Source organism: Saprolegnia diclina (assembly GCF_000281045.1).
Source record: "Saprolegnia diclina VS20 unplaced genomic scaffold supercont1.18, whole genome shotgun sequence".
NCBI classification, from domain to species: domain Eukaryota; phylum Oomycota; class Saprolegniomycetes; order Saprolegniales; family Saprolegniaceae; genus Saprolegnia; species Saprolegnia diclina.
In genome coordinates this window covers 270,869-296,803 of record NW_008246085.1, presented here as the reverse complement: position 1 = coordinate 296,803, position 25,935 = coordinate 270,869, and the positions used below count along the sequence as shown (strand labels likewise).

The 25,935-nt window shown below is 59.9% G+C and overlaps 11 protein-coding genes across 12 annotated transcripts; 5 read left to right on the top strand and 6 right to left on the bottom strand.

Moving 5' to 3' along the window:
• Positions 1-201: 201 nt before the first annotated feature.
• On the bottom strand, positions 202-2,012 carry SDRG_06598 (hypothetical protein). The gene is made up of 5 exons (XM_008612387.1): positions 1,932-2,012; positions 1,851-1,881; positions 1,698-1,801; positions 641-1,633; positions 202-596 (listed from the first exon to the last, which is right to left on the bottom strand). The coding sequence occupies exons 1-5, from the start codon at positions 1,965-1,967 to the stop codon at positions 333-335; spliced, it is 1,428 nt and encodes a 475-aa protein (XP_008610609.1). The 5' UTR covers positions 1,968-2,012; the 3' UTR covers positions 202-332.
• A 91-nt stretch (positions 2,013-2,103) lies between these two features.
• On the top strand, positions 2,104-3,216 carry SDRG_06597 (hypothetical protein). The gene has a single exon (XM_008612386.1). The coding sequence runs from the start codon at positions 2,171-2,173 to the stop codon at positions 3,122-3,124; it is 954 nt and encodes a 317-aa protein (XP_008610608.1). The 5' UTR covers positions 2,104-2,170; the 3' UTR covers positions 3,125-3,216.
• A 516-nt stretch (positions 3,217-3,732) lies between these two features.
• Positions 3,733-4,802, top strand: SDRG_06596 (3-demethylubiquinone-9 3-O-methyltransferase). The gene is made up of 5 exons (XM_008612385.1): positions 3,733-3,836; positions 3,892-4,318; positions 4,370-4,469; positions 4,518-4,576; positions 4,623-4,802. The coding sequence occupies exons 1-5, from the start codon at positions 3,778-3,780 to the stop codon at positions 4,740-4,742; spliced, it is 765 nt and encodes a 254-aa protein (XP_008610607.1). The 5' UTR covers positions 3,733-3,777; the 3' UTR covers positions 4,743-4,802.
• Positions 4,764-6,963, bottom strand: SDRG_06595. 2 transcript variants are annotated; one of them, XM_008612383.1, is made up of 8 exons: positions 6,729-6,963; positions 6,526-6,684; positions 6,151-6,478; positions 5,921-6,108; positions 5,711-5,863; positions 5,510-5,667; positions 5,419-5,465; positions 4,764-5,357 (listed from the first exon to the last, which is right to left on the bottom strand). In XM_008612383.1, the coding sequence occupies exons 1-8, from the start codon at positions 6,942-6,944 to the stop codon at positions 5,164-5,166; spliced, it is 1,443 nt and encodes a 480-aa protein (XP_008610605.1). In that variant the 5' UTR covers positions 6,945-6,963; the 3' UTR covers positions 4,764-5,163. The 2 variants fall into 2 exon arrangements, with proteins under 2 accessions (XP_008610605.1, XP_008610606.1); XM_008612384.1 differs by having other exon boundaries at positions 4,764-5,465; positions 5,772-5,863.
• Positions 6,964-6,966: 3 nt separating this feature from the next.
• On the bottom strand, positions 6,967-10,820 carry SDRG_06594 (coatomer protein complex, subunit alpha (xenin); the record flags this gene model as incomplete). The annotated part of the gene is made up of 2 exons (XM_008612382.1): positions 6,967-10,298; positions 10,347-10,820. 2 exons carry the CDS (start codon positions 10,818-10,820, stop codon positions 7,095-7,097), a joined length of 3,678 nt encoding a protein of 1,225 aa, XP_008610604.1. The 3' UTR covers positions 6,967-7,094.
• A 1,244-nt stretch (positions 10,821-12,064) lies between these two features.
• On the top strand, positions 12,065-14,456 carry SDRG_06593 (hypothetical protein). The gene is made up of 6 exons (XM_008612381.1): positions 12,065-12,231; positions 12,282-12,394; positions 12,438-12,606; positions 12,654-12,841; positions 12,889-13,019; positions 13,070-14,456. The coding sequence occupies exons 1-6, from the start codon at positions 12,139-12,141 to the stop codon at positions 14,305-14,307; spliced, it is 1,932 nt and encodes a 643-aa protein (XP_008610603.1). The 5' UTR covers positions 12,065-12,138; the 3' UTR covers positions 14,308-14,456.
• Positions 14,457-14,621: 165 nt separating this feature from the next.
• On the bottom strand, positions 14,622-15,485 carry SDRG_06592 (hypothetical protein). The gene has a single exon (XM_008612380.1). The coding sequence runs from the start codon at positions 15,094-15,096 to the stop codon at positions 14,803-14,805; it is 294 nt and encodes a 97-aa protein (XP_008610602.1). The 5' UTR covers positions 15,097-15,485; the 3' UTR covers positions 14,622-14,802.
• Positions 15,486-15,512: 27 nt separating this feature from the next.
• SDRG_06591 (hypothetical protein) lies at positions 15,513-18,570 on the top strand (the record flags this gene model as incomplete). Its single annotated transcript, XM_008612379.1, has 8 exons — positions 15,513-15,746; positions 15,795-16,592; positions 16,642-16,757; positions 16,802-16,946; positions 17,000-17,189; positions 17,244-17,572; positions 17,616-17,823; positions 17,870-18,570. 8 exons carry the CDS (start codon positions 15,513-15,515, stop codon positions 18,568-18,570), a joined length of 2,721 nt encoding a protein of 906 aa, XP_008610601.1.
• Positions 18,571-18,623: 53 nt separating this feature from the next.
• SDRG_06590 (glyceraldehyde 3-phosphate dehydrogenase) lies at positions 18,624-20,272 on the bottom strand. The gene has a single exon (XM_008612378.1). The coding sequence runs from the start codon at positions 20,187-20,189 to the stop codon at positions 18,657-18,659; it is 1,533 nt and encodes a 510-aa protein (XP_008610600.1). The 5' UTR covers positions 20,190-20,272; the 3' UTR covers positions 18,624-18,656.
• Positions 20,273-21,033: 761 nt separating this feature from the next.
• SDRG_06589 (NADH dehydrogenase (ubiquinone) 1 beta subcomplex 7) lies at positions 21,034-21,545 on the top strand. The gene is made up of 3 exons (XM_008612377.1): positions 21,034-21,128; positions 21,172-21,343; positions 21,386-21,545. Exons 1-3 carry the CDS (start codon positions 21,101-21,103, stop codon positions 21,435-21,437), a joined length of 252 nt encoding a protein of 83 aa, XP_008610599.1. The 5' UTR covers positions 21,034-21,100; the 3' UTR covers positions 21,438-21,545.
• Positions 21,546-21,777: 232 nt separating this feature from the next.
• Positions 21,778-25,191, bottom strand: SDRG_06588 (hypothetical protein). The gene has a single exon (XM_008612376.1). It carries the CDS (start codon positions 25,152-25,154, stop codon positions 21,846-21,848), a length of 3,309 nt encoding a protein of 1,102 aa, XP_008610598.1. The 5' UTR covers positions 25,155-25,191; the 3' UTR covers positions 21,778-21,845.
• Positions 25,192-25,935: the final 744 nt, after the last annotated feature.

Genomic DNA, 25,935 nt, shown 5'->3' with positions numbered 1-25,935 from the left:
GTGGGGCCACTCGGTATTGAAGCGATGTGAGGCGCTCCGTAGAGGAGATTCCATGTCTGTCGAATTGCAACGCCAGTATGGGACGGAACACTTCCACACACACTGCGTGTGTAGGAGAGCGTCTCAACCAAACCACTTCAAAACATTTTTCTTTTCGCTGTCTACTCGCTTCCTAGGACGAGATGCGAAAACCAATCTCCATCGGAGCGCCACGGATGACTCATATTCGATGCAAGTGCCGTCATGGCTTAGCGCACGCAGGATATGCCTGACGTGATCAACAATGGGTGGTTCTGCAAGGACGATTGTACAGAGAAATGCTTGGAATTCGCTTATTTGGCCACCAAGCCAGCAGGCCCGACGCTCGTAGTCGTCAAGAGCGGGTTGAACCCGAGCGTACGAATGTCTTCGTCAGGGATACCGAGGTCCGACATCTTGCCTTCGTACGTCCGCAGCGCGTCGTTGTACGCCTTGCTCGCCTTGGCGACTTGGTACTGCAGATCGCGCACTTTGGAGTTTTTGGTCGAGAGCATCGTATCGAGCTTCTCGGTGACGCGACGCACTTCGCCTGGCTCGAGGTGTGCGGCTTGCAGGATCTACCAATCGTGTTCGTCCCACATATCTCGATGCGTCGTCGCACCTCGTCCAGTTGTGCTTGTTTCTTGTTGTGCTGCTCGCTGAACGAGCTCAAGCGCTGCTCCAAGACGAGGTTCTTGTACTCGCCCTTGGTCTGCACCGTGTGGATTGTGTGCTCAAAGCTGTCGTAGAGGGCGTTGCGGCTCGCTTCGAGCATCTTGTACGCTTGAAGGAGCTCCTGGTGCTCCTTCTTCAGCTGCACGCGTTGCTTCCCAAGAAGCACAAGCCGCGCTTTGGCGTTTCGGAGCGAGAGTTTGTCCTTTTGCTCGTCCTTGAGCTCGTGCTTGAGCCGCTCGACCTCTTGGATCGCGGCGGCCAAAGGCTCGGACAGCCGCTTGTTTTCGTGCGAGATGTCGTGCATGAGCTTCGTGTTGGCCGCGGCCTTCTTCTTCATCTCAGCGATCTCTTTCTTGAGGGACTCGATTAAGCGCAAATTGTCCTTGGTAATGTCGTTGTAGTAATTCTTCATCTGCGTGAACGCGCGCTCGTGGTTCTTCATGAGGTCGTTGATGTGCAGGTTCTTGCGCTCTTCGATCTCGTGGATGTCGACCTTGCGCCGGAGCTCGAGGTCTTCCTGCAGCTGCGCAAGCCGTTCTTTCAGGCGGTCTTCGAGCGCCGCGTTGTTCTTCTCAAACTGCTCGCGGAGCTTGAGCATGTTCTTCTCGTGCGACTGCTTCATCTGCTCGATCTCGTCTTCGTTCGAGAGCTCGCGCTCCTTGAGCTCGAGCTTGAGCGCTTGTTTCGCGCCCTTGAGCTTGTGCTCGCGGTGCACGTGCATGTCCTTCTCTTCGTCGATATGCGAGCCGCCGTCCGTCTTGACGCGCTTTAGGTTGTTCTTGTGCTCGTACTCAAGGTGCTTGACCTTCTGGATGTACACACGGACCTCGACGCGGTGGTTGTCCTCCATCATCTCCATCTCGCGGTCCTTGGCCATGATCTCCATGTCATGAGTCTCGACTTCTCGCTTCGTAATGTCGTAGAACGACTGAATCGTATCCTAATTCCGCATTCCGCATGCAGCCATGCAGCCATGCGCCCACAGAAGATGGCGGATGGCTTACCCGCTCGTGCTGGACGTAGTTGCGGTCGACCTGCGACTTGTCGAGCTGCTGGCGAAGCATTTGCGTGACCTCCTTGAGCATCTCGACGTCCATCGTGTCATACTCTACACACAGCAGAGTGGAACCATGGCTCTCGGCCCATCCTATGCGTACCCGACGGCTCTTCCGGCGGCGCTTCCTCTTCCTACACGGTATGCATGACGTCTACCTCGGTGATGCTTCCATGCGATGGACCTTCTTGCCCTTCTTGCCCTTCTTCTTCTTCGCCATCGCCGCTTCGTCTATGAACTGAAACTGCTGCTGTGGATCTTGTCACACTGGATTGGCCAAAATGGGCTCCATTGCGAGCATATAATTGGTTCAATTCGAGAAAAGCGAGTGCGTGCATTCGAATTTTCAGGTTCAGATTGGCTCGTCGTTCCTCTCAAAAGCAATACTGCATTTCTCCAAAACCTGTGCACTGAATCTCAACAATGGACGGTCAACCATCCGCGTCGCCCGAGGCCACGTCGTTCTTGACAGCGACGCCCAAGGAGCTTACGCGAGCCTACATCCTAACGAGCAACAAGGGCAAGTTTGCCTGCTCCGACGACGTCGCGATGCTGCGTCATGTCCTGCGCTGGTGTCCGTGGGAAGCGGCGCATGGCAGCGTCATGGCGACGTGGGAGCGCGTGGCCGAGGACGTCGCCCAGTCGCCCGACTTTAAGCTCAAAGGCAAGACGGGCGCCGCACTCAAGTCGCGCTTCGAGACGCTTCTCGTCAAGTTTTGCGCCAACGACATGCAGCGGCTGCGCAAGCTGGGCACGCCCGCTGAGTTTGCCGAGCGCGAGGTTCTTTTGACTGACATTCGACTTCAAATGCAGGGACCGTCCGAGGGCGACGAGACGCGGGCAGAAGCTGAAGTCGAAGACGAGAATGCGGGCTTGATCGAGCTGGCGACGGCGTCCGGCGTCACCGTTCGCGCCATCGAGGTCTCATCACTTAACGACGAGCCACCTACTGTCGAAAAACCCTCCATTGCCGATGAGCCATCTGTAGTCGACGAGGCTGCGATGACATCCGAGCCCTGTTCACCAGAGCTACACAGTGGCTCGAGTCCTCGGTCACAAACCGCTCGCCCCGAGAAGCGCAAGGCGGCGGCGCTCGAAGCCGAGGACAATTCTCTCACGGCGTTGCTCGCACGCACACTGTGCGAGAACCACGCCCAGGACGCGGTGTGTGCTGAGGCGACGCTTGCTCTAGCGCGGGATCGTTTGTCGTTTGATCGCGACCAAGCACGACTGCGTCTCGAGCTCGACCGGGAGCGACTAGCCTTTGAGCGCGAGCGTCTCGGGGTCGACCGCAAGCTGGCGAGCGTGTTAGCTGAGCAGGTGGCTCAGAACCAGCGGTTGCTTTTGACCATTGTTGACAAACTCAGTGCCCAATAGCCTTTGCGGTTCAACGTTTTTGTCGTACATTATCAACCTTTGTTCATTGTTAGTGAAGTCATAACTTTTACTTATTGCTTTTTGACGCGGATCATTTGTCGGGTCACCGCCAATCTATCTCGCACGCGGAGCCTTGGTTTGGCGGCTCCATGTGCTCGTCGTCTCTGTTGTCGAACGCCATATTGTTGAGCTCTTCGTCGCACCTTGCGATATCGGACATGGAGAGCGAGACATGTGACGGCATCTTGCCTATCGTGTAGCTGGTCAACTATGCTTAGCATAGACATTTCCAGATTAACAGTATTTTCGTTGACAGTTTTGGGAGGGCAACCTCAATCCAACAAAGCAAATCTCAACCTCAAATTCGAGGCTCCCTTTTTCTCGATTCCGATGCCAGTACAGGAAGGTTGCAACTCGCTGTACTACCAACAATTCGCTTGTCTACAGTATACTCGTAGTGTACTATGACCAAGATCAAGTGCTGGTTCGGACGCACGCTCCTTGTCATGCACGGTGTGATGTGTATCTTGATCAACACTCTTCATTTTTATGGAACACTATATGCATATTTCATATGAAACGTCAATAGTGTGTCATACGCTAATTCCAGCGAATCTAAGAGTGGCCGAGTTCCAGCGAACGCTTTCGTCGTCATGCGCCGCTTCTCGACCGTCAACAAGGCCGAAGTGAGCAAGTTCACCCGCGCTGCGAGGTAGCGGATGATGCTAGGAAGAGGCTGCTCATGCACACAACTCGGCTGCGTCTAGCGACTGGTGGAAGCCCGAGAGCAACACGGGCGTAGGCCTCCTGCATCAGCTCAACCCGATCCGCGTCAAGTACATCCGCGAGCAAGCGATTGCGCACTTCAAGAAGGCGCCGCTCGATGCGCAGTCGGCATGGCCGCTAAAGGGCCGCCGCGTTCTGGATGTTGGCTGCGGCGGCGGTATCCTCTCGGAAGCGCTGGCCCGCCTCGGTGCCGACGTCACGGGCGTCGACCCAGGCCAGGCCAACATTGAGGCCGCGACCGCGCACGCGCTCGGCGACCACGAAACCGCGTGCAACCGCTACATTTGCTCGACGGCCGATGCGCTCGTGCAGCAGAAGGAAACCTTTGAGATTGTGTGCGCGCTCGAAGTCGTCGAGCACGTCGACGACGTTCCTGCGTTCATCCAGCAGCTCACGCAGCTCGTCGAGGTACGCTTCCACTTTTCAACGACACAAGTCAACCAAGTCTCTCGCATGTAGCCCAACGGTGTGCTCTTCATGTCGACGATCAGCCGGACCGCGCTTTCGTACTTGACGACGATCCTTGCCGTCGAACACGTCCTCCGCCTCGTCCCGCCGGGTACGCCGCTGCTCCTGTCGACATCCCTTCTCATGTATGGACATGTAGGCACGCACGAGTGGTCCAAGTATGTGCAGACGCACGAGCTGACGGCGGCGCTCGAGCAGGTACGCACGTGGTTTGTCGAGCTGCATTTCTTGAGCACATTGCTAGAATGGCATGCGTGTCGAGAATGTCTCGGGCATTGTCGGGGACCCGTTCGTCACGGGCTGGCGCCTCAACGAGCGCTGCACCGACATCAACTACATCCTCTGCGCGACCAAGAAGGCGTAATCACCGCATCCGACCACACCATTTCACTTTCCTAACGTCACAGTTTTCATTCTTCATACATTAGTTACACTCACCGCATCTCACAAATCGTCGTCCGCAAGAAGCGCATACTCGACGCCGTCGTGGGGACTGCCGTTCGGCGATGCGTGCTGCTGGAACGAGCGCCCGGCCTTGGACTTGAGCGTCTGGAGCAGCTGCCGCACCTTGATCGTTCGCCACGACAGCTTTCGCGCCGGTGTCCGGTCGTGCTCAATGTAGCCGTCCGTGGCGGCCGCATTCGTGGGCGACGGAGCGAGGTGTGGCGCCATAGCCCACGGAGAACCCACCGAGCAAGATGCAAAATGAACTTGTTGAAGTTGCTGATTTTTGGATCTTGAGCAAAGTATACTAGAAAACGTCGAATCTTCGTTTTTCGAACAAGCTACGAAGACGCATGGAAGTGACCCGCCTGCATGTAGAGGGCGTCGAGGGCTGCGACCTTGTCGGCGCCATTGGTGTCGATCGCGAGCGCGCGCCGGACGCGGTGGTAGAGCACATGACGTCCTTGCGCCGACGCCGGCCACTGCGCCATGTCTGAGAGCGCCAGCAGCTCTTCAAAGTGGTGTTCATGGGTATCTACGCAGAGAGAAGATGGCTGCAACCGCCGAGGAAGATCCTTGCAGAGAACAGTACGTACTCGTGGGCTCAAACTCAATGTACACGTCGCCCGTTTCGGCGAAGGAGCTAGCGCAAAACGGTCAGCAGCGGACGGGCGCAGCCCGAACTACCTGAGTGCTTGGTTTGTCGCGGCCGAAACGTACACGGTCGGGAGCGCGAGTGGCGCCGTCTCGCTCGCCACGTCGAGGGCCACGCGGTGCAGAATCTGCGATGGACTCGTGGCGGAAAAGACCACCCCGAGCGCCTTGCTGGCCGCGACGGACTGGACCTACGCAGACGACTACGATCTGCATCGCCAAATAAGAACGTACTTGGCGCTGCTGCGAACAGCCTGTGGTGATGGGCGCCACGACGAACGCGCCCTTGACATACCGCATAACCGCGTCGCTGCAGAGGTCGTGTATGGCGAACAGGACCTTGAAGCGGCCAAGACCGAGGCGCGGGCTCGCCGCCCCCTTGAGGTACTACATGGCAACGACGACACCGTGTGTCTGTGAGCCCATCAAGTCGCTGGGCGCTACCGGGTACGCGTGGAGCTGTCCGTGCGCGAGGGCGATGAGGTTGCCAGCGGTCGCGGTCGCCAGCGCGTCTTGCACGGTGGATGCCAGCGTTGTGGCGGTTGCCGTCGTGTCCTTGCATTGCGGCGACACGAGGAGTGAGATCAGGGGCGGCTTGGGGCTGGAGAGGACCATGCTCGCCATCTTTTGACCTGCAATATGCATGACGCATGGGTAATACGAGACGATCGAACCTGAGGCGTGCGAGACCATGATGACAGGTGTTCGAATCGTGCCGGTGTACTGCGGCGGCAGTCGCACGGCCTCGGGCTTTTTCTCCGCGTACTGCGCGAGGAGGACGCCGCGGCCACCCGCGCGGCCGACCACGATGGCTTGCTGGTGCGGCGAGCACAAATGCGAGCTTTGCGCGATGACGTAGTGCTCCGAGACGTTGTTGCGCAGCGGCGAACACGCATCGATTGGCTGCGCGACCGTGAGCGGATGCGCGAAGCACTGCGGCCAGTCGCCAAACTCGGACTTGAGGGCGAAGAACGTCTCGGTCCACCCGCCGTTGACGACCCGCTAGTTGGTACAACTCATGCTCGTATCGACTAAGGACATGTGCATACGACGGTCGTGTCGTCGAGTGGCGCCGCGTCGAGCACGCAGCGCGGTGTCGCGGCGCGAAACAGCAGTGTGCGGGGCACCTCGGCGGTCTGCAGCTGCGTGATCGCACGTGAAAGGCCTGTCACGCCGACGCCGTTGACGCTTACGAGCGTGTCGCCCACCTACGTACGTGCGTCGCTATGGCGCTTGCAACTGCCAAGCAGACCTCGACGAGGCCCGTGGCTTCGAGAGGTCGGCCGCGGCCCTGATCGTCCTGCACAAACGACAGAATGCGGAGCTTCTCGCTCAAGAGCGCGCCGAGCGACTCGGCCGTCTCGAGCACGACGCGAATCTCCGAGACCTCCTCGCACGCCATCGCCATCGGCGCCAGCAGCAGCAGCAAGAGCAGTGCATGCCAGCCCCATGGTGGTCCAGCTGCCATGGGGTCTCCTACCTGAAACGTCCAAATATGCTAGTTCTTTCCATCAATGTCCATCCGCCTCGATTCCAAGGGCGATGATGCTGCACCAACAATGAACAAGGGCAGAGAAATGCATGTACGTTGACGTCGCCGCCATAACGACGAGGTTGTTTACTTGGCGACGACGAGGCCGAGCGTCTCTTCGCCAATCTTGGAGAGCTGGCAGACGTCGCAGAGGCTGCCAGCGCACTCGGCCACATACGACGACGCGCAGTACGGGCACTTGACGCCGTCCCCGTTGTAGAGCGGCGTGAGCGTCCGCGCGCAGAGGGCAAAGCCGCGCGCGTCGCTGTAGTCGACTTGGTGTTCATTGCGGGCTTCCTTCTCGGCCTTTTGCAGCACCTTCTTGGCGGTTTGCGCGAGCTTGATGTTCTTCTCCGTGTTGACTTCGGGGATTTCGAGCAGGCGGCGGCAAAACGACGCGGCCGTAATGTAGTTGTTGCACTTGTACGCGTTCGTCATCGCGCTCTTGAGCGTCAGCATCATGTGCGACGGCTGGAGGCGGCAGTGCGTCCAGTACGCGCTGAGCTCAATGTTGCGCTTCGGGTCGGCTTCCAACGGCACGCTCGTCAGCGCCGCGCGGAGACGGCACGCGACCACATACTCGCGGCAAATGACCGCAAGCTCCTTGACCTGCGCCGCCTGGTCCTTGTTGTCGACCGACAACAGCGGAATGTGGTGCAGAATCGACCGGCACGCGCTCTCAACGTCGTCAAACTTGGCGCCGCTGAACGCACGGTACGCCTCCTTGAGCAAGCCCACGAGGTGGTGCACGGACGTTGTGATCGCCGGTTCGTGCGCCGCCGACCGCTGCAAGTACGTCTTGAGCGACGCCGACGACGCCTGCGTCGGCACGACGCCCGACGCGCCCGCGTACAGGCTCATAAAGAGCGGCTGCAACGGCGCAAAGTTGACAACGCCAATCTGCCGGTGGAGCAGCTGCATCGCCGTGTCAAACGACCCGGCGGCCACGTGCTCGGCCGCAATCGACGACGCGCGGGTCCACTGCGTCGGGACGGGCGTGCCGGCGGTCGGTGCGGCGACAAAGGAGTCGGTCGACGGCACCGCATCTTGAAAGTCGTCAAGCGAGAGACGCTCCTCATTGTCGCTGAAGAGCCCGTCGTCTTCGTCGCCCCACGCCCCCGCGTCCGCGTCAACCATAAAGTCGTCGCTCTGCTTGCGTGTCGCCTCGATGCTGCGCCGCGGGGCCTCGTCGCCCAAGTCAAACGCCGGCGTCTGGCTCGCTTGCTGGTCGGCGGCGACCGCGTGGTCGGCCATCGTCGGCTCGTTGAGTTCGACGAGCGGCCAGTTTTCATTCTGCAGCTGCGAGACCGCAAACGGCGGCAAGAAGAGCGCCGCGTCCGGTCGCACTTCGCGCGACAGGAACGCTTGCACGTCAAAGCTCGGGTCGTTGGCCTCGAAATGCCCAATCAGACGCGCGACGTGGTCCTCGAGGCCGTGCGTCGCGGCCGTGAGGAGCGCAAGCGCGTGCTGGCCCGCGGCTTCGAGCGCGTCAATGCGCTCGGGCACGTCGCCAAGGTACAAGGCGTTGTGGAAGCGCGACATGATGTCGTTGCGAAGGCCGGCAATCTTGAGCATCTTCTTGAGCTTCTCGCGGTTGCCCGTGATGAGGTACAGGAACGAGAGGCGTTCAAAGTTCTTTGTGCGCTGGTACGCCATCTCGACGACCGAGATGTTGCCCTGGCGCAGCGCCTCGACACCGAGCTGGTGCCAGCAGTTGGCATCGTCGAGCTCGTACGCCGAGTTGAGCGCGACCTCCAAGTTGCCACACGAGATCGCAAGCTTGAAGCGCGTCTTCTCGTCGTTGACAAAGTGCAACGCGACTTCCGGGTACCCTTTCTGCGTCAGATACGTAATGATGGCCTGGCCACAGAGGCGCGAGTGCTTGACCATGCGCATGACGGTCGTAAACTGCTTGGCCGCGAGCGCGAGCTTGAACTCGCACTCGGTGAGGTCGATCGAGAGGATGCGCATCTTGGCGTCGCGGTCGAGGCAGTAGAGCTTCGAGTCTTCGAGGCGCGTGAGGTAGACCGGCACGTCGAGCGACCGGATGAGACCCGAGTCGCCGTTCGGGAGCGCGTACTTGATGTGGTTTTGCGTCGTGTAGACAAACACGTCGCTGCCCCAGACGCCACTCTTGACCTTGACGAGCTCCGTCACGGTGCAGAGGTGCTTGAAGCTCTTGTCCGCAATGTACACCGAGTGCTTGCTCAAGAGCGCCACGTACTCGCCGTTGGGCGACCAGATGACATACTTGACGCGCGGCGCGACCAAATCCGCGAGCACGCGGCGGCTGTCCGTGTCGTAGAGCACCATCTTGTCGTCGATGCGGAGCAGGACGCGGCCGACAGTGCCGCCGGGGAAGAGGCCGTCGGTCGTGCCCGCGGGCGGCGTAATCTTCTTGACGATTTCGTTCTGCATGTTTTTGATGACGAGGTGGCGCGACTTGTCAAGCACGGCAAAGCGCTGGCGGGCGACAAAGACCGCAAAGAGCGCCGTGCCGCGCGACGAGTCGGACACGTCGTTGTTCGACGGCGTAAACGTCACGAGGTCGTACGACCCGCCCTCGGCGTCGCTGCAGAGAAGCACCGAGTTGGACGCCGCGTTCGGCGGGTCAAACGGGTTGTAGTGCATGTAGCGCGGCTGCTGGCCCATCTGCAGCCCCGAGCCCGACCGACGAAGCGTCGCGACCGGGTTGTCGCTGCCATCGACAAACTTGTACCGACGCACGTAGCGGTCCTTGACGTAGAGCACGCCGCCGTCGACAAAGTCGAGGGCCGGACGCTCGCGCTCGAGCTTGAAGACGATCATGCCCGAGTCGTGGCCGGCGGCGAGTAGGTTTTGCGTCGGGTGCGCCTGCAGCATCCAGAACCGATCGTTCTCGCGACGGAACGTCTGCAGACCCATGCGCTTTGCGATGTCCCAGACGCGAATGCTGCGGTCTTCCGAGTTGGAGATGATGAGCTCATGGCGCGGGTGGAAGATGACGCACGACACGTTGTTGGTGTGTCCGCGCATCGTGTCAACCTCCCATGCCTTGGTGTCGTTCATGCGCCAGAGCTTCACCTGCCGGTCGTCCGAGCCCGACACGATGAGCGGCAGCGTCGGGTGGAAGCTTGCCCAGTTGACACCACGGTCGTGGCCTTCAAGGACGTACTTGACGACAGCGTCACTCGCGCCAAAGAGGTCGGCACCCGAGCGGCCGCCGACACCCGGCGGCAGCGAGTCTTCCATCGTCGACGGCGCACCACGCACCGTCTTTTTGCGGAGGCCCGTCGTGTCCCAGACGCGTACCTACAGCATGGTCGAGTGAGATGTCGTCATGACGATGCCATGCGATACCGTTTGATCGAGCGACGCCGACACAATGAGGTCTTCCTTCGGGTGGAACATGCAGCTCATGACGTAGTGGTTGTGGCCCGTCAAGACTGAGACGCACGAACGCGACTGCCAGTTCCAGATGCGAATGGTTTGGTCGTCCGAGCACGACACGATCCACGGGTACTCGTGGTGAAACTGCACCGTGCGGATATAGTCGAGGTGTCCGAGCAGCGTGAAGAGGCAGCGGCGCAGCTTGTAGTCCCAGACCTTGATCTTGTAGTCGTCGCCGCCCGAGACGAAGAGCGGCTGGCTCTTGTGGAAGTCCACCGAGCGAACTGGCCCATCATGCTCGTCGAAGCGGTCGATGAGCGTACCCATGCGGAAGTCCCACAGCTGGATGACGCCATTATGGAGCGACGTGAGCACCCACGGGCGCGACGGGTGGAAGCACAGGCCCTTCACCCGGTTGCTCTTGGACTCGAACTTGGTCAACATCCCAAAATGACTGTCCCGGCCCCAGGCCCGCCCCTCGTATTACATTCCTGCAAATATGCATTGTCAGAGGTTTCATTTTTGGTGGCAATCGCTGATTGGCTGAATTAGCACCATCCAGGTGCTGCATTCTGATTGGCCCGTTCGGGCAAAGATCGCAAATTTGAAGGTCGACCAGCCTGAAAAGCACGCAGAGCGATGTATGCTGCTAGGAAGATAGGTACTATGGAGATGGAGAGGCGGTATCGAAAGCATCTACAGCGCTTCGGCAACTCGTAGAACGACATGTTCTTGCATAAAGCTAAGGTGGTCTGCAGAGACGCGCTACACCACACTGCATCGATACCCCGAGTCCTTTGTCAATCACCAGCAAGTCCATCATACTACTGCCAGGGGCTGCCAGATACACGTTCACTTTCTTGTGACCTCGATATCACCGCCGTCGTTTTTTAGAGTGTACAATCCCACAAATCTCACTCCCGCGTCATCAAGGTACATGTGTACAGGCACACAAAAGGCTTTGAGATCAACACAGATGACCAAAACGCTGCCTCGCTGGTTAAGAGGTGCAGCTTGAAGAGTCCCAGGCAGCCCTTGAACGATTGACATCACTGGTCAACTTGAATTTTTCTCCGTGCAGTCGTAAGTCTATGGCTTGCCTTCAAGTTTCAAACGAGATCAATAGGCAACAGCTTCCGTGGTTACCACCGACAGGTATTACTGCGAGCGCCTGTCATTGACTCGGTTTCATTGACCCATCGCGTTGGCGGCGATTCCAAAGGCCGCAGAAGACAGCACAACGTCCGTTCGTCGGTTGGCCAAGGTTTTCTTACTGTTAACGTTCGTTCGCGCTTCTTCTTGTTCTACTTCTTCGACTTTGGTGCACGCACGGCTTCCGAGGATGGGGGACATGCGCCAACCTTTCAGAATGGTCTCATGCACGAGGAGCATTTAATTCAACTACCTGCTTCCATACCTGACGACGCTTCAATCTTAGTTAGTTAGTTGCTGCGTCGATTAGTCCATCACGAGAACAAGTTGGCGTTGGTCCGTTGGCGTCCATCTCGCGCCGGGTGGGGGGTCCCTGGCAAAAATATTGTTCGGCATGACCGCGCATCTATGTGTTCTCACAGGTTGACGTAGGCAGAAAAGGTCGCGTGGTCGCGCGGCGAAGAACATGCGTTGTGCGCATATATAAAATAATGGAGGTTTGGACCACCGACCCGATTTCGAAACCATTACGTGCAATCGCTTCTGGCCAATGGTCACGAAAAGTCAGTGACGGAGGAGGGGCCAGTTTTGCCTTTTTTCAGACGACGCGATGGCCGAGGAAGAAGCCGACTGCTGCCCCCTCTGCATGGAGGAGCTCGACCTCACGGACAAGACCTTCAACGCATGTGCATGCGGGTACCAGGTAGGCGTCGCCACGCCGGCGCCACGACGTCGGTCATCATGGTTGTGCAGGTGTGTCTATGGTGCTGGCATCAAATTAAGAACGAGTACAATGGCCTGTGCCCGGCGTGCCGAGCACCGTACACGGAGCTCTCGAAGAAGAACACGACCATTGACCGAGAAGAGTACGTCTGCGACTCGACGGCAACGACTAACGCGACCTTGCAGTGTGGCGCGGCGAACCAAGCAGCGAAAACAAAAGGAAAAGATTGAGAAGAAGGCGACGGTCGTGCCGAAAGCGCAGCCCGTGAACCGGAGAAACCTCACGAACGTGCGCGTCATGCAGCGCAACCTCGTCTACGTTATTGGGCTGCCCGTGCATTACGCCGACGACGACGTACGCATCTCGGAGGCTTGCATCATTGGTGCTCATGCATGCTGTAGATGCTGCGATCGCAAGAGTGTTTTGGGCAGTATGGGCGCATCGTCAAGGCGGTCGTCAACAAATCGCACCTGAGCACGGACCGCAACAACGCGACGGCGAGCGCCTACATAACGTTTGCCAACAAGCCCGACGCGCAAAACTGCATCGATCTCATTGACGGGTACATTCTGGACGGCAGCCTCCTCCGGTACGTCCAAGTCGCCGACGGTGTAGTGGCATGCAACGCTGGTACAGGGCGTCGTTTGGCACGACCAAGTACTGCAACTTTTTTCTGCGCAACCTCAGCTGCAACAACCCCGAGTGCTTGTACTTGCACGAGCTCGGCGAGACGGACGACAGCTTTACAAAGGAAGAAATGGCCACGGGTACGTCGTCCTCCTCGCAGACGATTCGAATCGCTGACGATGCTCTATAGACTTTGTAGCGGGCAAAGGATGCTTTCGAGACCTCACTGGCTACGACGATCGGCGGGGCACCGCCTTCCCGACGTTGTCCATGCTGCAGCCCGGCGGTGCGCTCGACAAGGTGGCGCCTACGGACGCACAGCGAAAGGCCCAGAGCGCCGCCGCCATCTATAAGTTAAGATCACAGACACCCGACGAGCGCAAGTCACCGACCCGGGCCCCGTCGTCGGCGTCGTCCACGATGTCGCCCAAGGACGAACAATCCGCCACGAAGCACCGGTCGCCCCCCAGCACATTGGACGCGCCGCCCAGCGCGTCCCCGCTCTCTGCTTCGTCGGCGTCGTCGTCGTCGAGCGCGTCGCCGGCCAAGGAAGCGTCAAAGCCGGCGCTGTATGTCAACACACATCCTCGGCAGCAAAGCCCGCCGCCCGACGCGACGCCGCTGTGGAGCCAGCCGTTTCCGCGCATGCAGCCGCCGCCGGAGACGCCGTCGCGCCCCATCCAGCACGTCTTTAGCCCCTTTGGCATGGGTTTTGACGGCGGTATCCACCGCAACACGGTGCAGCCGCCGCCCGAGCCCGCACCGGCGCCGTCGCCGAACCACGTCTCGGCGTGGACATTTGACGCGCCGCCGCCGCGCCCGGACGCCCCGTTTGAGTTTTCGGCAGTCGACGCGGCCTTTACGCCGCGCAACGAGTCGTCGGAAGCGCTCGCCGGGCTCCTCGGCGTCAAATTGAGCGCCAAACCGCTCGTGCCGCAAGGCATTGGGTCGGGCCCGAACGGCCGCGCGTCGCGCTTTTCGTTTGCCAACAAGGACGGCCCTGGCGAGTACAGCCCGTTTGGTTTTGAGTCGCAGGCGCCGCCGCCGACGCCATTTGGGTTTGCGCATCATCAGCCGCCGCCGCCGGCCGAGTATCTGCACATGGCGCCGGCCGCCGACGCGTCCGGCCTGGCGTTTTTGCAGCAGATGCTGCCGAACGTCAACATTAGCTACGGCTCAGACCCGCACCGGTTTGCAGAGCCCAACATGATGGGCGGTGGCACGGCGTGGAACCAAGATTTGCGGCCGCAAGAGTCGACGCCGTTCTGGTCGTCGCAGGGCGCGTTCGAGTCGGCGAGTGGGTTTGCGGCCGGCTTTCAAGACCCCGCGATTGTCAACCAAGGCGCGCCGTATGGCGCCGGCCCTGGCTTTTACCTCCACCGCGACGAGCACGAGCAGAGCAAGATGCAGTTTGCCCACCGGGGGTAGACGACCAAGAAGAATACACATGTACACACAACTCACACAACTCACACAACTCACACAACTCACATCACAATCACTGCGGCGGCGACGGCGTGGTACGTAGCGGGACATTTTATAACCGAATTATCGAAATGCAATCCTGTGGCCTGTCCGTCTTCTCGTACTATGCCACAGCTTGCTGGTGTGCTTGGATGCATGGCTCTATTCTGGAGCTGGACCGGCCTCTTCACCCTTCGATATCCTGTCGCTCAGCCTTGGCGAAACATCTGAGGTGTGCCTCTCAGATCTGAGCCTCTCAGATCAGTGCCTCTCAGACCTGAGCCTCTCAGATCTATGTTACGGCATCTTAGATCTATGAATCTCACAACTGAGCATCTCAGAGTCGAGAATCTCACTGCCAAGTCGAGAGACAAGATACCGAGTGCATGAAATTGAGATAAATAAAGCAAAGTCCAAGGGACGCGAGAGCCTTCGATCGGCCAAGATGGACGTCTGCGCTCACAGAATGGACGCGGCGCGGAGACACACGAGGAGCACGAGCGCGGCGGAGGCGAGTGCGAGTCGCAGCGCCATGTGCTTGAGCAGCTCGACCGACACGACAGCGAACGTCTCGAGCACAAATGCATACGACTTGGTCATGACCGTCTCGCCCATGGACGGCGACCGCTGGAGGAGATGCGCTTCGGATGGTCTAGCATCGTAGCGCTTCAGCGGGCTCGTCGACGCGCGCGGTCCATGCGCGCTGTCTTCGTAATTCGTCGGAAGGCGATGGAGAGTGTGGTGGTAGCGCATGGGTGCCAAAGTGAAAATGAAAATGAACGTCAACGAACCAGCGCGTTTGATTCTTCTCTGTGTATATGTATTACCGCACACGGTCGTTGTTGACGCAGTTCACATGCCCGCATCATCCGTGTCGCAACCCGCGAGGTCGCGCACGATCATTGTGTCACGCATCGGGTGGCCGCTGCAAGCTGGCCCTCGTGGCGGCGGCGACCGGCGGCTTGGCCACGTGCGGAGAAACGTGCATGGACGCGGCTGCAAAGACAATCATTCGTGTCCACGCATCACGGTGGCGCTGTCATGACGCAGCTGCTGTTGATGTCCACGGCGACATCACTGCGGCGACTGTCCCACGTCGCCTCTCCCGCCCTCCTTGCTTACGCAAGGCGCGGCTATCATGGTCAAGTCCTAGCACAGCCATGTAACGCATGCCCGGATATCCGAGAGATCGGCTTTTTGCGATGGCGTCGGGCGACGAGACAGGAGGCGACGATGATCCGTTCGCGGCGAACTACAACTGGCGTGCGCCCGACGACGACGACGATGACGCAGCTGTCAACGCAGGGCTGACATGTGACGAGTGCGCCAAGCGCGCCGCGCGGTATCACTGCGACGACTGCCACCAAACGTTATGCTTCAACTGCACCGATGCCATCCACTTGGTATGTGCATACATGCTGCGAAGAGAGCGGCGTCACGACTGCACGTAGATTCCTGCCTTGTCGACGCATGCGATTCGGCACGTGCGCGTCGGCGACGTCGGGTACGTGGCACCGACCCGCGACGATTTGCCCAAGATCGCCCGGCGGTTGCCGCCGCCGGCCATCGCCAAGCTCGAGCCGCATTGCTTCACGTTTGGTCAGCACGTGGTCTTTCGCGATACCGACCTCGGGCGCGGGCTTCTCTTTGGTCTCGCGCTCACGCAGACACGCGACCAGCCGCGCATGGGTCCTTGCAACGGGCAGTTTGTGCGTGTGCTCTGGCTGCGCGGCGTCGTGCCACTGCCCAACCAATGCTACCTCGCGTCGCTCACGTTCCATGGCCAGGCGTTCTGGCCAGTGCCGATTTCGACGCATGTGAGTCTCTACCACGCGTACCGCATCGCCGTCCTTGCCGAGAAGACGGCGCGGAAGCTGTGGCGCCGGGAAAAGTACGCCGGTCGGCTCCGGCGTCTGCGCGACCAAAAGGCCTTTCCGACCGAGGCAGTGCTCGACGAGATCCTCGCGCTTGTTGATACCGACGCGGGCGGCGTGACGCTGCAGCACTTAGCCCACGAACGGTTCCTTGCCGCGCTCATCAGCGGCACCAACCTCGACGGCGACGAGACCGAGACCGAGACGGACGCGCCATACCCACCGGCGACGCGCGCACGCCTCGTCCTTTGCGCGGCAAGCTGCCTCGAGCGCCCCGCCGACGTTGCGAGACGGTACTTGGACAACGTCATCCGACACATGGTGGATCTCTACGTTGGGTATGCGTGGACGTCGTGGCGCTCGTTTGTTGCTGCAGTACGAGCTGCGCTTGCGCAACAGCGCGCTAAGACGTAAGGATGCGTAGGGCCGGGAGCGAGACCGACAAGCGCGTCGGAACGCCACGGTGATCGTGCTCCAGCGTTGGGTGCGCCGGCAATGGCAGCGCCGCCGCGAAGAGCGGCTCAAGCAATCTCGCTCCAGGTTCGAACATCGTCTTGTAGCATCGCAGGACGCTGCGAATGTAGTGGGCTGAGCGCTCTCGAGGCGCTGCAGCGTTTCCAGAACAAGCAGGCGGCCGTCGGTATGATGGACGTCATTTGGGCCAAGACGCTGCGGCGGCTGCGGCGCTACGGCGTTGCCACGTGGAAGAGATGCAGTGACGAAATCAAGGTGCATCAACTCCTTCTCCTGCCTATCCTGTATGACGACGCGTACACTCGCAGGCAAGAAGTCCGATGGCACCCATCGATGCGGCGTGGCACCCTGGGCTTGGCATTCGGCTTCTCAAGTTACCGAAAGCGTATGCGTCCATGAAGAGCGACGGGAGCTTGGGCGTCGAAGACATTGCCAAGTACAAGCAATTTCGGCTCAACCACGCAGGCCCGACGTCCGTGTCGTTCTGGATCGTCCGCGGTATCGTTCTAAGGACAACTTGTCTGTCTTTCAATGGACATCATCTCTTTGTAGACCGTATTTTGATTGGCGAGTACCCCCACGGCGTCGCGTTCCCGGACAAGAAGCGCAAGGCGACCGAGCGCGTGGCGTCGCGCACGGACGCGCTCACGTGCATTCTCCTCGAGCAGATTGGCACGTTTGTGAGCTTGATGGCGTTCGACGAGCTCCGGGCATTCGAAGCGGGACTCGACCCGCCAGTGCTACCCGCAGCAACACCCGACGGGCCGTTTGGCTTCGAGACGCAGCTGCTGGAGCGGCACGCCAAGCTCAACGCAGAGCTCGATCGCGCGGTGGTGGCTGCGCAAAAGTACGCGACAAGTGCTGCCAAGAGCCTGCAGCAGGTAGTCACGCCAATGTCTTCTATCCAACCGACACGATGACCAGGCCGAGAGGGACCCGAGCACCGAGGATTTTGTCCGGGATTTGCTACTCAAGAAAAAGTCGGCCGCCGACGCCAACTTGAATACGGCGTTGGCCAACAAAGCCCGACTGCAGCCGATACGCATTCTGCGGTGTCCACTGCCGCCGCACTCGGCCACGCCCGAGGCCGAGTTGCTTGAAATCCTCAACCAACTCGAAACGTGTCTTCGAGGTCGGACTCATGACGTGGCACATTCACAAACGAGATCTTATTGTAGATGGTGAAAATCTGTATATCTTTAGCCGCCAAGGACGGGGCCGCGCCGGCATGGTCGCCGCGCTCCTCCTCGGCCGCCTCTATGGCCTCTCGGCGCAGCAAGCGCTCGAGCGCACGCAACGTTGCCACGACGCGCAAAAAGCTGTCGCGGGACTCCCGTCGACGCGGCTCGTCTCGGCGCCCGAGTCGCTCGACCAAATCCGGCTCGTGCACCAAGTGCTGTCGTCCACCGCGACCATCTACGAACCGGTGGCGACGTACGACGGCGACGCGTACCTCGTGCTTCGGCGGCAGCGCCCCGGCCTCGCGATCCAGTCGTTTATCGCCGCGCAAGGGTTTATGGTGGACGAATTCCCATCCGCGGCGCAGCGAGCGGCCGACCACGCGGCACTCCAAGCTGCAAACCGCATCGCGCTCAAGGAGAAGCGCGCACTGCAGCTGCGCGTGCGACGCGCCATGGAAGGCGTCGAGCGCCAAGCCATGGGTCTCCAAGAGGACTACAGCCGGCACGAGCTGCCGATCTGGACCGCGCGACTTGAAATGACAGCTCAAGAGATCGACTCGCGCCGCCGGTGGCAGATCTGTTTGCAGCATGCGGAGAGCGCCGGCATGACCGCTGAAGACGTACGCATCAAGTGGCCTCAAGACCACCCCCCGCCGCCACCTAATCCCGTGGACCCGAGCACGGACGCCGTAGCATAGCCACGCGCGCCTCGTCGCAGGTACTCATGACGTGGCACGCGGACGCAACAGAATACGACAAACAGATACAAAGAAGTGTTGAGGAATTACTGAAAGTCAAGGGCCGAATCGATGATATCGACGTGCGACTGGTCCGGAAACTTGGTGAGGGAAATGCCGCAGAGGCGCTGGACGACGCGCATGACCTGGCACGAGTAGCCAAACTCGTTGTCGTACCAGACGTAGAGCACAATCTTCTTGTTGCGGACGATCGTGGCCTGGCCGTCGACGATACCCGCGGCGCGGTAGCCCACAAAGTCGGACGAAGCGGCTTCGTTCGAGTTGATAAACTCAATTTGGTGCTGGAGCGGCGAGTTGAGGCTCAGCTTGGCGCAGTACGTGTTGACGGCCTCGGCCGTGAGGCCTTCCTGCTTGACGTGCAGCGACATGATCGCGAGGCTGACGTCCGGCGTCGGGACGCGGATCGAGTTGGCCGTGAGCTTGCCCTTGAGGTGCGGGAGGCACTTCTCAACCGCCGCGCCGGCCCCCGTCTCGGTGATGACCATGTTCATGACCGCCGACCGGCCGCGGCGCTCCTTCGGGTGGTAGTTGTCGATCAAGTTTTGATCGTTCGTGAACGAGTGGACCGTCTCAATGTGGCCTTCGTCAATGCCGTACTTGGCGTCGAGCGCAAAGAGGAGCGGCGCAATAGCGTTCGTCGTGCACGATGCGCAGCTGTAGATCTTGTTCTCGGCCGTGATTTCGCTGTCGTTGACGCCGGCGACGATCGTCTTGACGTTGCCTTTCGGCGGCGCCGTGAGCACGACCTTGGCGACACCCGGCGACTGCAAGTGGCGCGAGAGACCGGCCTCGTCGCGCCAAATGCCCGTGTTGTCGATCACGACGGCGTCCGAAATGCCGTACTTGGTGTAGTCGCACTTGTCGGGGCCGTCCGAGTAGATGACTTGGATGACGTTGCCGTTGGCAATGAACGCGTTGGCGTCTTCGTTGAACGAGATCGTGCCGTGGAACGCGCCGTGGACCGAGTCGCGGCGGAGGAGCGACGCGCGCTTCTGGAGGTCCTCCTTGGAGCCCTTGCGCACGACGATGCCGCGCAGCATCATCTTGGCGCCAGACCCGCTCTTCTCAATCAAGAGGCGGGCGAGAAGACGGCCAATACGACCGAAACCGTAGAGCACAATGTCGGTGGGCTTCTCAAGCGTGAGCGGCTTCTTGGGCGAGACTTGGCGCAGGATGAGCGACCGGAGCACGCGCGTAATGTCGTCGCGCGTCGGCTTCTTGGACTTGGTCTCACCGCACACGAGGAGGTACGTGCGGCCGAGGTCGAGGCGCATGGCGCTGAGCTTGTTGATTTCCTCAACGACCTGGAGCACCGGGAGCGTATCCGCGGGGTGCATTTCCTTGCCAATGTGCTTGCACACGAACGAGTGCGTCTTGATGATGTCGATCGAGTTTTGGTGCACGAGGCCCTTGCCAAAGAGCGTGACGACCACGTTGTTGCGGCGGTAGAGGTTGCCGATGATCGGGATCATGAGGTCACTCGCCTCCTCCTGGACGTTCCACGTCGAGATCTCGTTCAAGCACAGCGTGCTGAGCGCGTCGGCGGAAAGCGAAGCCATGAGTTCTTAGGCGAAGGCAAATTGCAAAGTGGATAACTGCAACCAAAAGCTGCCACTCGATATCTTGTGGGCCCCCCACCGTGCCCCGATACCATGTGCGGGGACCCACCAGAACACTCGACACCGGGCATCACCTTGCTTCCGATTGGCTGAATCGGTCCAAAACATGGGTGATGCCCAAGTGTGACGCGCCTAGTGTCATTTTATGGGCCCCGGGGGAGCCGAAACTGCTGACGTTGCCATGGACTGCAAGCGGCTGTTGACGAAACCGAGGGCATCCCCGGACAGATCTCTCCAGTACCTCGTATGTCGTCCAGCTTTGCCACGTACTACGATGCGTCCACACGGCTATCATTTGGTCCACGCACTCGGCGACCTTCGATGCGCGCGTGCTGGCAGAAAAGGCAGCCAATAGGTCGTGCAAACCAGCGGCCATTAGTCGTACGCCGCAGAGGATGAAGTGTAGCGCCGATCTGATCCAGGTCGGATTGGGTGCGCGCTCACTTCTTCTCGTGGCGAGATCGTAGATTCGAGAACAAGATGTCCCGGTAGTCCGAGGTTGGCCCCCTGGGGTTGGCCGAGAGATGCCAATCTCTCGATCTCTCTGCTGTTAGTAGCTACGACCCGTCACTTGCAGACGTGCATGCAGCCAACGAGGCAAGAGGTCGCCAAGTTGCATAGACCCAGCGCATGCTGCTACCTTGGCGCTCGCATGAGCAGTCAAGCAGTCCACCCTGCCACTTGTGATGCAATGTGCACTATGTCTTCTGAGGGTATTTATTCCCTCTGAAAATGAATAAATCACCGCGACGTCCTTGTACTTGGTATTTGTATGGATTCGGTCGAAGAATATAAATCCGACGGTTGTGTGGCCTCAAAGTTGGAGTGCAATTGGACGGCAGGCGAGCAGGATGGCCCACGGACACCACGACGAAGAAGGTACATGCGACCGAGTTGACGCCGAAGCTCATGGCCCATGTAGCGTCTACCATCGCGACGCGCCAGGCGATGCATGACCACCGCGTGCCGCTGGCCTACCGCGACCAGTGCGCGGGCATCCTCATCCCGCTCAACGAGTGCCGGCGCGACACGGGCTTCAAGCCGTGGCAGTGCCAGGACTTGCGGCACGCGTACGAAAAGTGCCAATACGACGAGTACGTATTTGCGATACTACGGCCTCGCTGACGTGGGCGTAGGTGGAAGAAGCGCTGCAAGATTCTCAAGGAAGAGAAGAAGGCTGGCAACTAAGCTTTGTGGCATCTTGCGGGCAGGCGCCTCGGCGCGCGGTATGTGGTTGCGTCACGACGTCCGAGTAGCTGCCTGCGCAATATACAAGATCCATCTTCCTTGGTATCACCCTCGTGTTCTTAGTCCTGCAGTTGCAGGCGTGCCACGACACTTCCTCCGGCAGTCGTTCATTCATTGGTCGTCCGTCGCCGCCTGCCCACGCGTTTGTTGGTCACAAAGAGACTGCTTGGAGCCCATCGATACCATCGATAGACAGACAGCATGCATCGCTCGACGTGAGGGACTTCGCCGCTCTGCACGCGCCATCCCGGTCGCCGTGTTGCTGTTGCCGTCAAGGTCATTGGAATTGTCAAGCATTCTGTTAATAATTATAGTAATACCTACGCTCGGCTACTTCGCAATATGAACTTAGACCATGTCTTGGACGCTCACGCGCTCGTAGCTTGGCGACCGTCGGCGTGGCTTCTCGAGCACGACCTTGTGCGTCGTCGATGCCAAGCCCATGGGCTTGAGGAGGCCGTCCTTTGCAGACGTCATATTCCATGTCGGTGGCTTGTACAGCTTGAGGTGGAGCGACGAGACAATCACCGAGATGGACGAGAGGGCCATCATGATGCCGGCGCAGGCCGGCGGCAGCGGGTGGTGGAAGAAGCGCAGAAAGACGCCGGCCGCGAGCGGGATCGACACGAGGTTGTAAATGACCGAGGCAAAGAGGTTAAACTTGATGCGCCAAAACGTTTTGCGCGAGAGGTCGAGCGCCGTGATGACGTCGGCGAGGTGCGACTTGATGAGCACCATGTCGGCCTGCGCCAGCGCAATCTCCGTGCCCGCGCCAATCGCAAGCCCGACATCGGCCTGCGCCAGCGCCGGCGCGTCATTGATGCCGTCGCCCACCATGGCCACGACGCGCTTCTTGTTTGTGAGCGGGTTGGTCGTCGCCTGAAGCCGCTTGATCTGCTCGACCTTTTGGCCGGGCAGCGCAATTGCCTTGACGTGGTTGATACCGAGCGCGCTGGCGACGGCGGTCGCTGTCCGGAGGTTGTCGCCCGTGACGAGCCAAATGTCGAGGCCCATGCGCTTGAGATGCTGGATGGTCGCCGCGGCTTCGGGGCGCGCGATGTCGGCCATAGCAATCGTGCCCGCAAACACGCTGTCGAGCGCGACGCAGACGACTGTCTTGCCTTCGTTTTCGAGACGGTGCATGTCGGCTTCAAGGACCGCCGGCAGCGAAATGTTGCGTTCTTCCATCCACTCGGGGTTGCCAATCGCGACTTCAATCGCTTTGTGCGGCGACTGGAGCGACGGGACGAGCGCTTGGAGGCCGCGACCGGGCACGACGTGGAACGCCGACGGCTCCTTGAGCGCCATCTTGTGCGCCTCGGTAGCCTCGACGACGATGGCCTTCCCGAGCACATGCTCCGACTGCATCTCGACGCACGCCGCATAGTACAAGACGTCGGTGGCCGAGATGTTGGCGTCTTTGGGCACAGTGATGTCTGTCACGACCGGTCGGCCCTCGGTGAGCGTGCCCGTCTTGTCAAAGACGATCGTATCGACGGCGTGGGCCGTCTCGAGCGCGCGCCCGCCCTTGATGAGCACGCCGTACTTGGAGCCGACGCCCGTGCCGACCGAGACGGCCGTCGGCGTCGCGAGGCCGAGGGCGCACGGACACGAGATGACGACCGTCGAAATGCAGAAAAGAATCGACACAAAGAGGTCGTCGCTGTGGTCGCCGTCAGCCAAGTGCAGCGCGTCGCGGTCGGCGGTAGCGACCCAGTCCATCGAGAGACTCGTGTACCAGCCGAGAAACGTAATTGCCGCAATGCACATGACAGTCGGTGCAAAGCGAGCCGCAAACTTGTCGGCGACCGCTTGGATCGGCGCCTTGTCCAACTGCGCGTTTTCAATGAGCGCGCAAATCTGCGACAGAGTGTTTTGACCGCCAACGCAGTTGGACTCGATCACCAAAATGCCGGCTTGGTTGATGGTCGAGCCAAAGACCGCGTCGCCCGACGCTTTTGCGACCGGCATCGACTCGCCCGTGAGCATCGACTCGTCGCAGAAGCCGTGGCCGTCGCGCACGACACCGTCGGTCGGCACGCGGGCGCCGGGCAAGAGCCGGAGGCGGTCGCCGCGCTGGACGAGCTCAATCGGGATCGACACGTCGCCATGCTCGGGTGTGATGAGCACGGCCGTCTTCGCCTGGAGGCTCAGTAGCGTGCTCAGCGACGTCGCCGTGTCCTTCTTGGCGCGCGACTCGAGGTACTTGCCAATGGTAATGAACGAAATGAGCATCGTCGACGACTCGAAAAAGTAGTGGCCGCGGTAATTCGGCAAGAGCGTGCAGCCGACCATCGACACAAAGCTGTAGAGGTACGAGGCGGTCGTGCCGACGACGATGAGAAAGTCCATGCCCATCATGCCGTGACGCAAGCCCTTGTACGCGGCCTTGTAGAAGCGCGCGCCAATGCCAAACTGCACCGGCGTCGCCAGCAGAAACATGATGAGGCACATGCGCGTAAGGCCGTTCACGACCGGTTGCATGAGCCACATGCGGCACGACGGGATGTTGCCGAGGACCATGTGCACAACCATCGCCGGACCCGAGAACACGAGGCAGATCAAGAGCAGTCGCAGCCACGTTTGGTCTTCCGAGACGCCGCTCGGCGCCGACGACTGCGTCTGGATCGTCGCCGCAAACCCAGACTTGGTGATCGCGTCGAGAACGTCGCGGGGGCCTGTCGCCGCCATCTGCTGCAAATGCACAGTCGCGACCTGCTGCTCGATATCGACAGTGGCGCTCACGACGCCGACGAGCGCTTTGATGGACGACTCGATCTTGATAGCGTCGGACGCGCCCGTGACGCCAGCGACAGCGTACTTAAACGACATCGAGTCGTCGTCTGCGTCCAGCGTGTTGATGTACGTCGGCGTGTAGCCCGCGTCGCGGATAAAGCTGCCAATTGTCGTCCGCTCGTCCGTGATGATGCTGCGGTCAAAGACGACCTCGGCCTTGGCCGAGATGAGCCCGACGCGAATGTCGATGATCCCCGCTTCATGACGCAGCGCACCTTCGATGCCCTTGACGCACGCCGCGCAGCTCATGCCTTCAATCGAGAAGATCGCGTGCGGGTGGGATGAGTCGCTTTCAATGATCGGTACGGAGACGTCCTCGACGGCGTGTGAAGCGGCGGCCTTGGCCTTGGCCGCGAGAAGTCGCCGGCAGCGCTCGCCGTGGTTGAACGGGTACGCGTCAAAGCCGACGCACTCGACTTCGTCAATGAGATCTTGCACCGTCACGTGGTCCATGTGATCGGGATACAGCGTGATCGTGGCCATGGCTTTCGGGTAGTCGACGACCGCCGACTCGACGCCAATGGTCGCCGACAGAGCATTCTGGACCGTCGTGCCGCAGTTCTTCATGCACATCATCCCGTCGATGCCAAGGCGGATGACGTTGCGTGGCAGCGGCGTCTCGTCGCGGAGCACAGCTTCAAAGCCCACCATGTCTAGCATCTCGACGAGGTTGTCGGGCGACCCATTCGGTGCCATCGTGACCACCGCAATGTGCTCGTTGTAGTCGACGACCGCGGCCTCGACGCCGTCGACGCTCCGGAGCGCGTTCTGGACCGTCGTCCCGCAGTTCTTCATGCACATCATGCCATCGACCTCGAGGACGATCCGCATCGCGAGCAACTTGTCCGACTGGTCGGCCATCGTGCTCGTGAAATTCGGAACTGAACGCTCCAGCCGGGATCGGCGAATTAATTTGTTTTTTAATTTCTATGGACCACTCCAGCGTGGGCATAAACCAGGCGGCTGCAGTAATATTATTCGAACCCCGAAAATATCAGCGCATACAAATTGCAAGAGCCATTGTGTTCCGCGGACCGTCCACGAACGGGCAGAGAGGTGTAACGGGCTCTTTAACGTGCGTTAAAACGTGCGTTAAAGTACGTTTTATTCCTTCCTGCCCCACTGCGATGATGGACGACGAGAACGATCGGGTCAGCAACGAAGCCGCTGGAAACTAGGCATGTTGAAAGGTAGCACTGCACGTCCGTTGCGTACCGGTAGTACCGGTAATACTAGTCGTATATATGAAGTGTAGCTGGGATCAAGCTCATAGCGCCCGTCTCGACGGCGAGCAGTCTCCACAAACTTGCTCTCGGCGCGTGGCTGTGTCCAAGTCGACAATTGTGGTAACGGCTAGACCTGCATGGTCGAGAGACTGGCGGAAGAGATACCTGAATATGCGGACGCGCTGCGCTGACGGAAAGCGTGCGACGGAGAATAGCTCACGATCATCTTGGACGCCAAATAAGATCTGATAGCATGTTGCGGCATCATGCAACCCGCTGCCGTCTCCGTGGGACGATACGCTGCTTATACAATGAGCAACTTGCCGTCGTTGCATGGCCACGAGGGTGCATGATTCTAGCTACTTGTAGCATCCGACCTTGCACTTGTTGCGCAACTTTCGAATGCGTTCGCGATC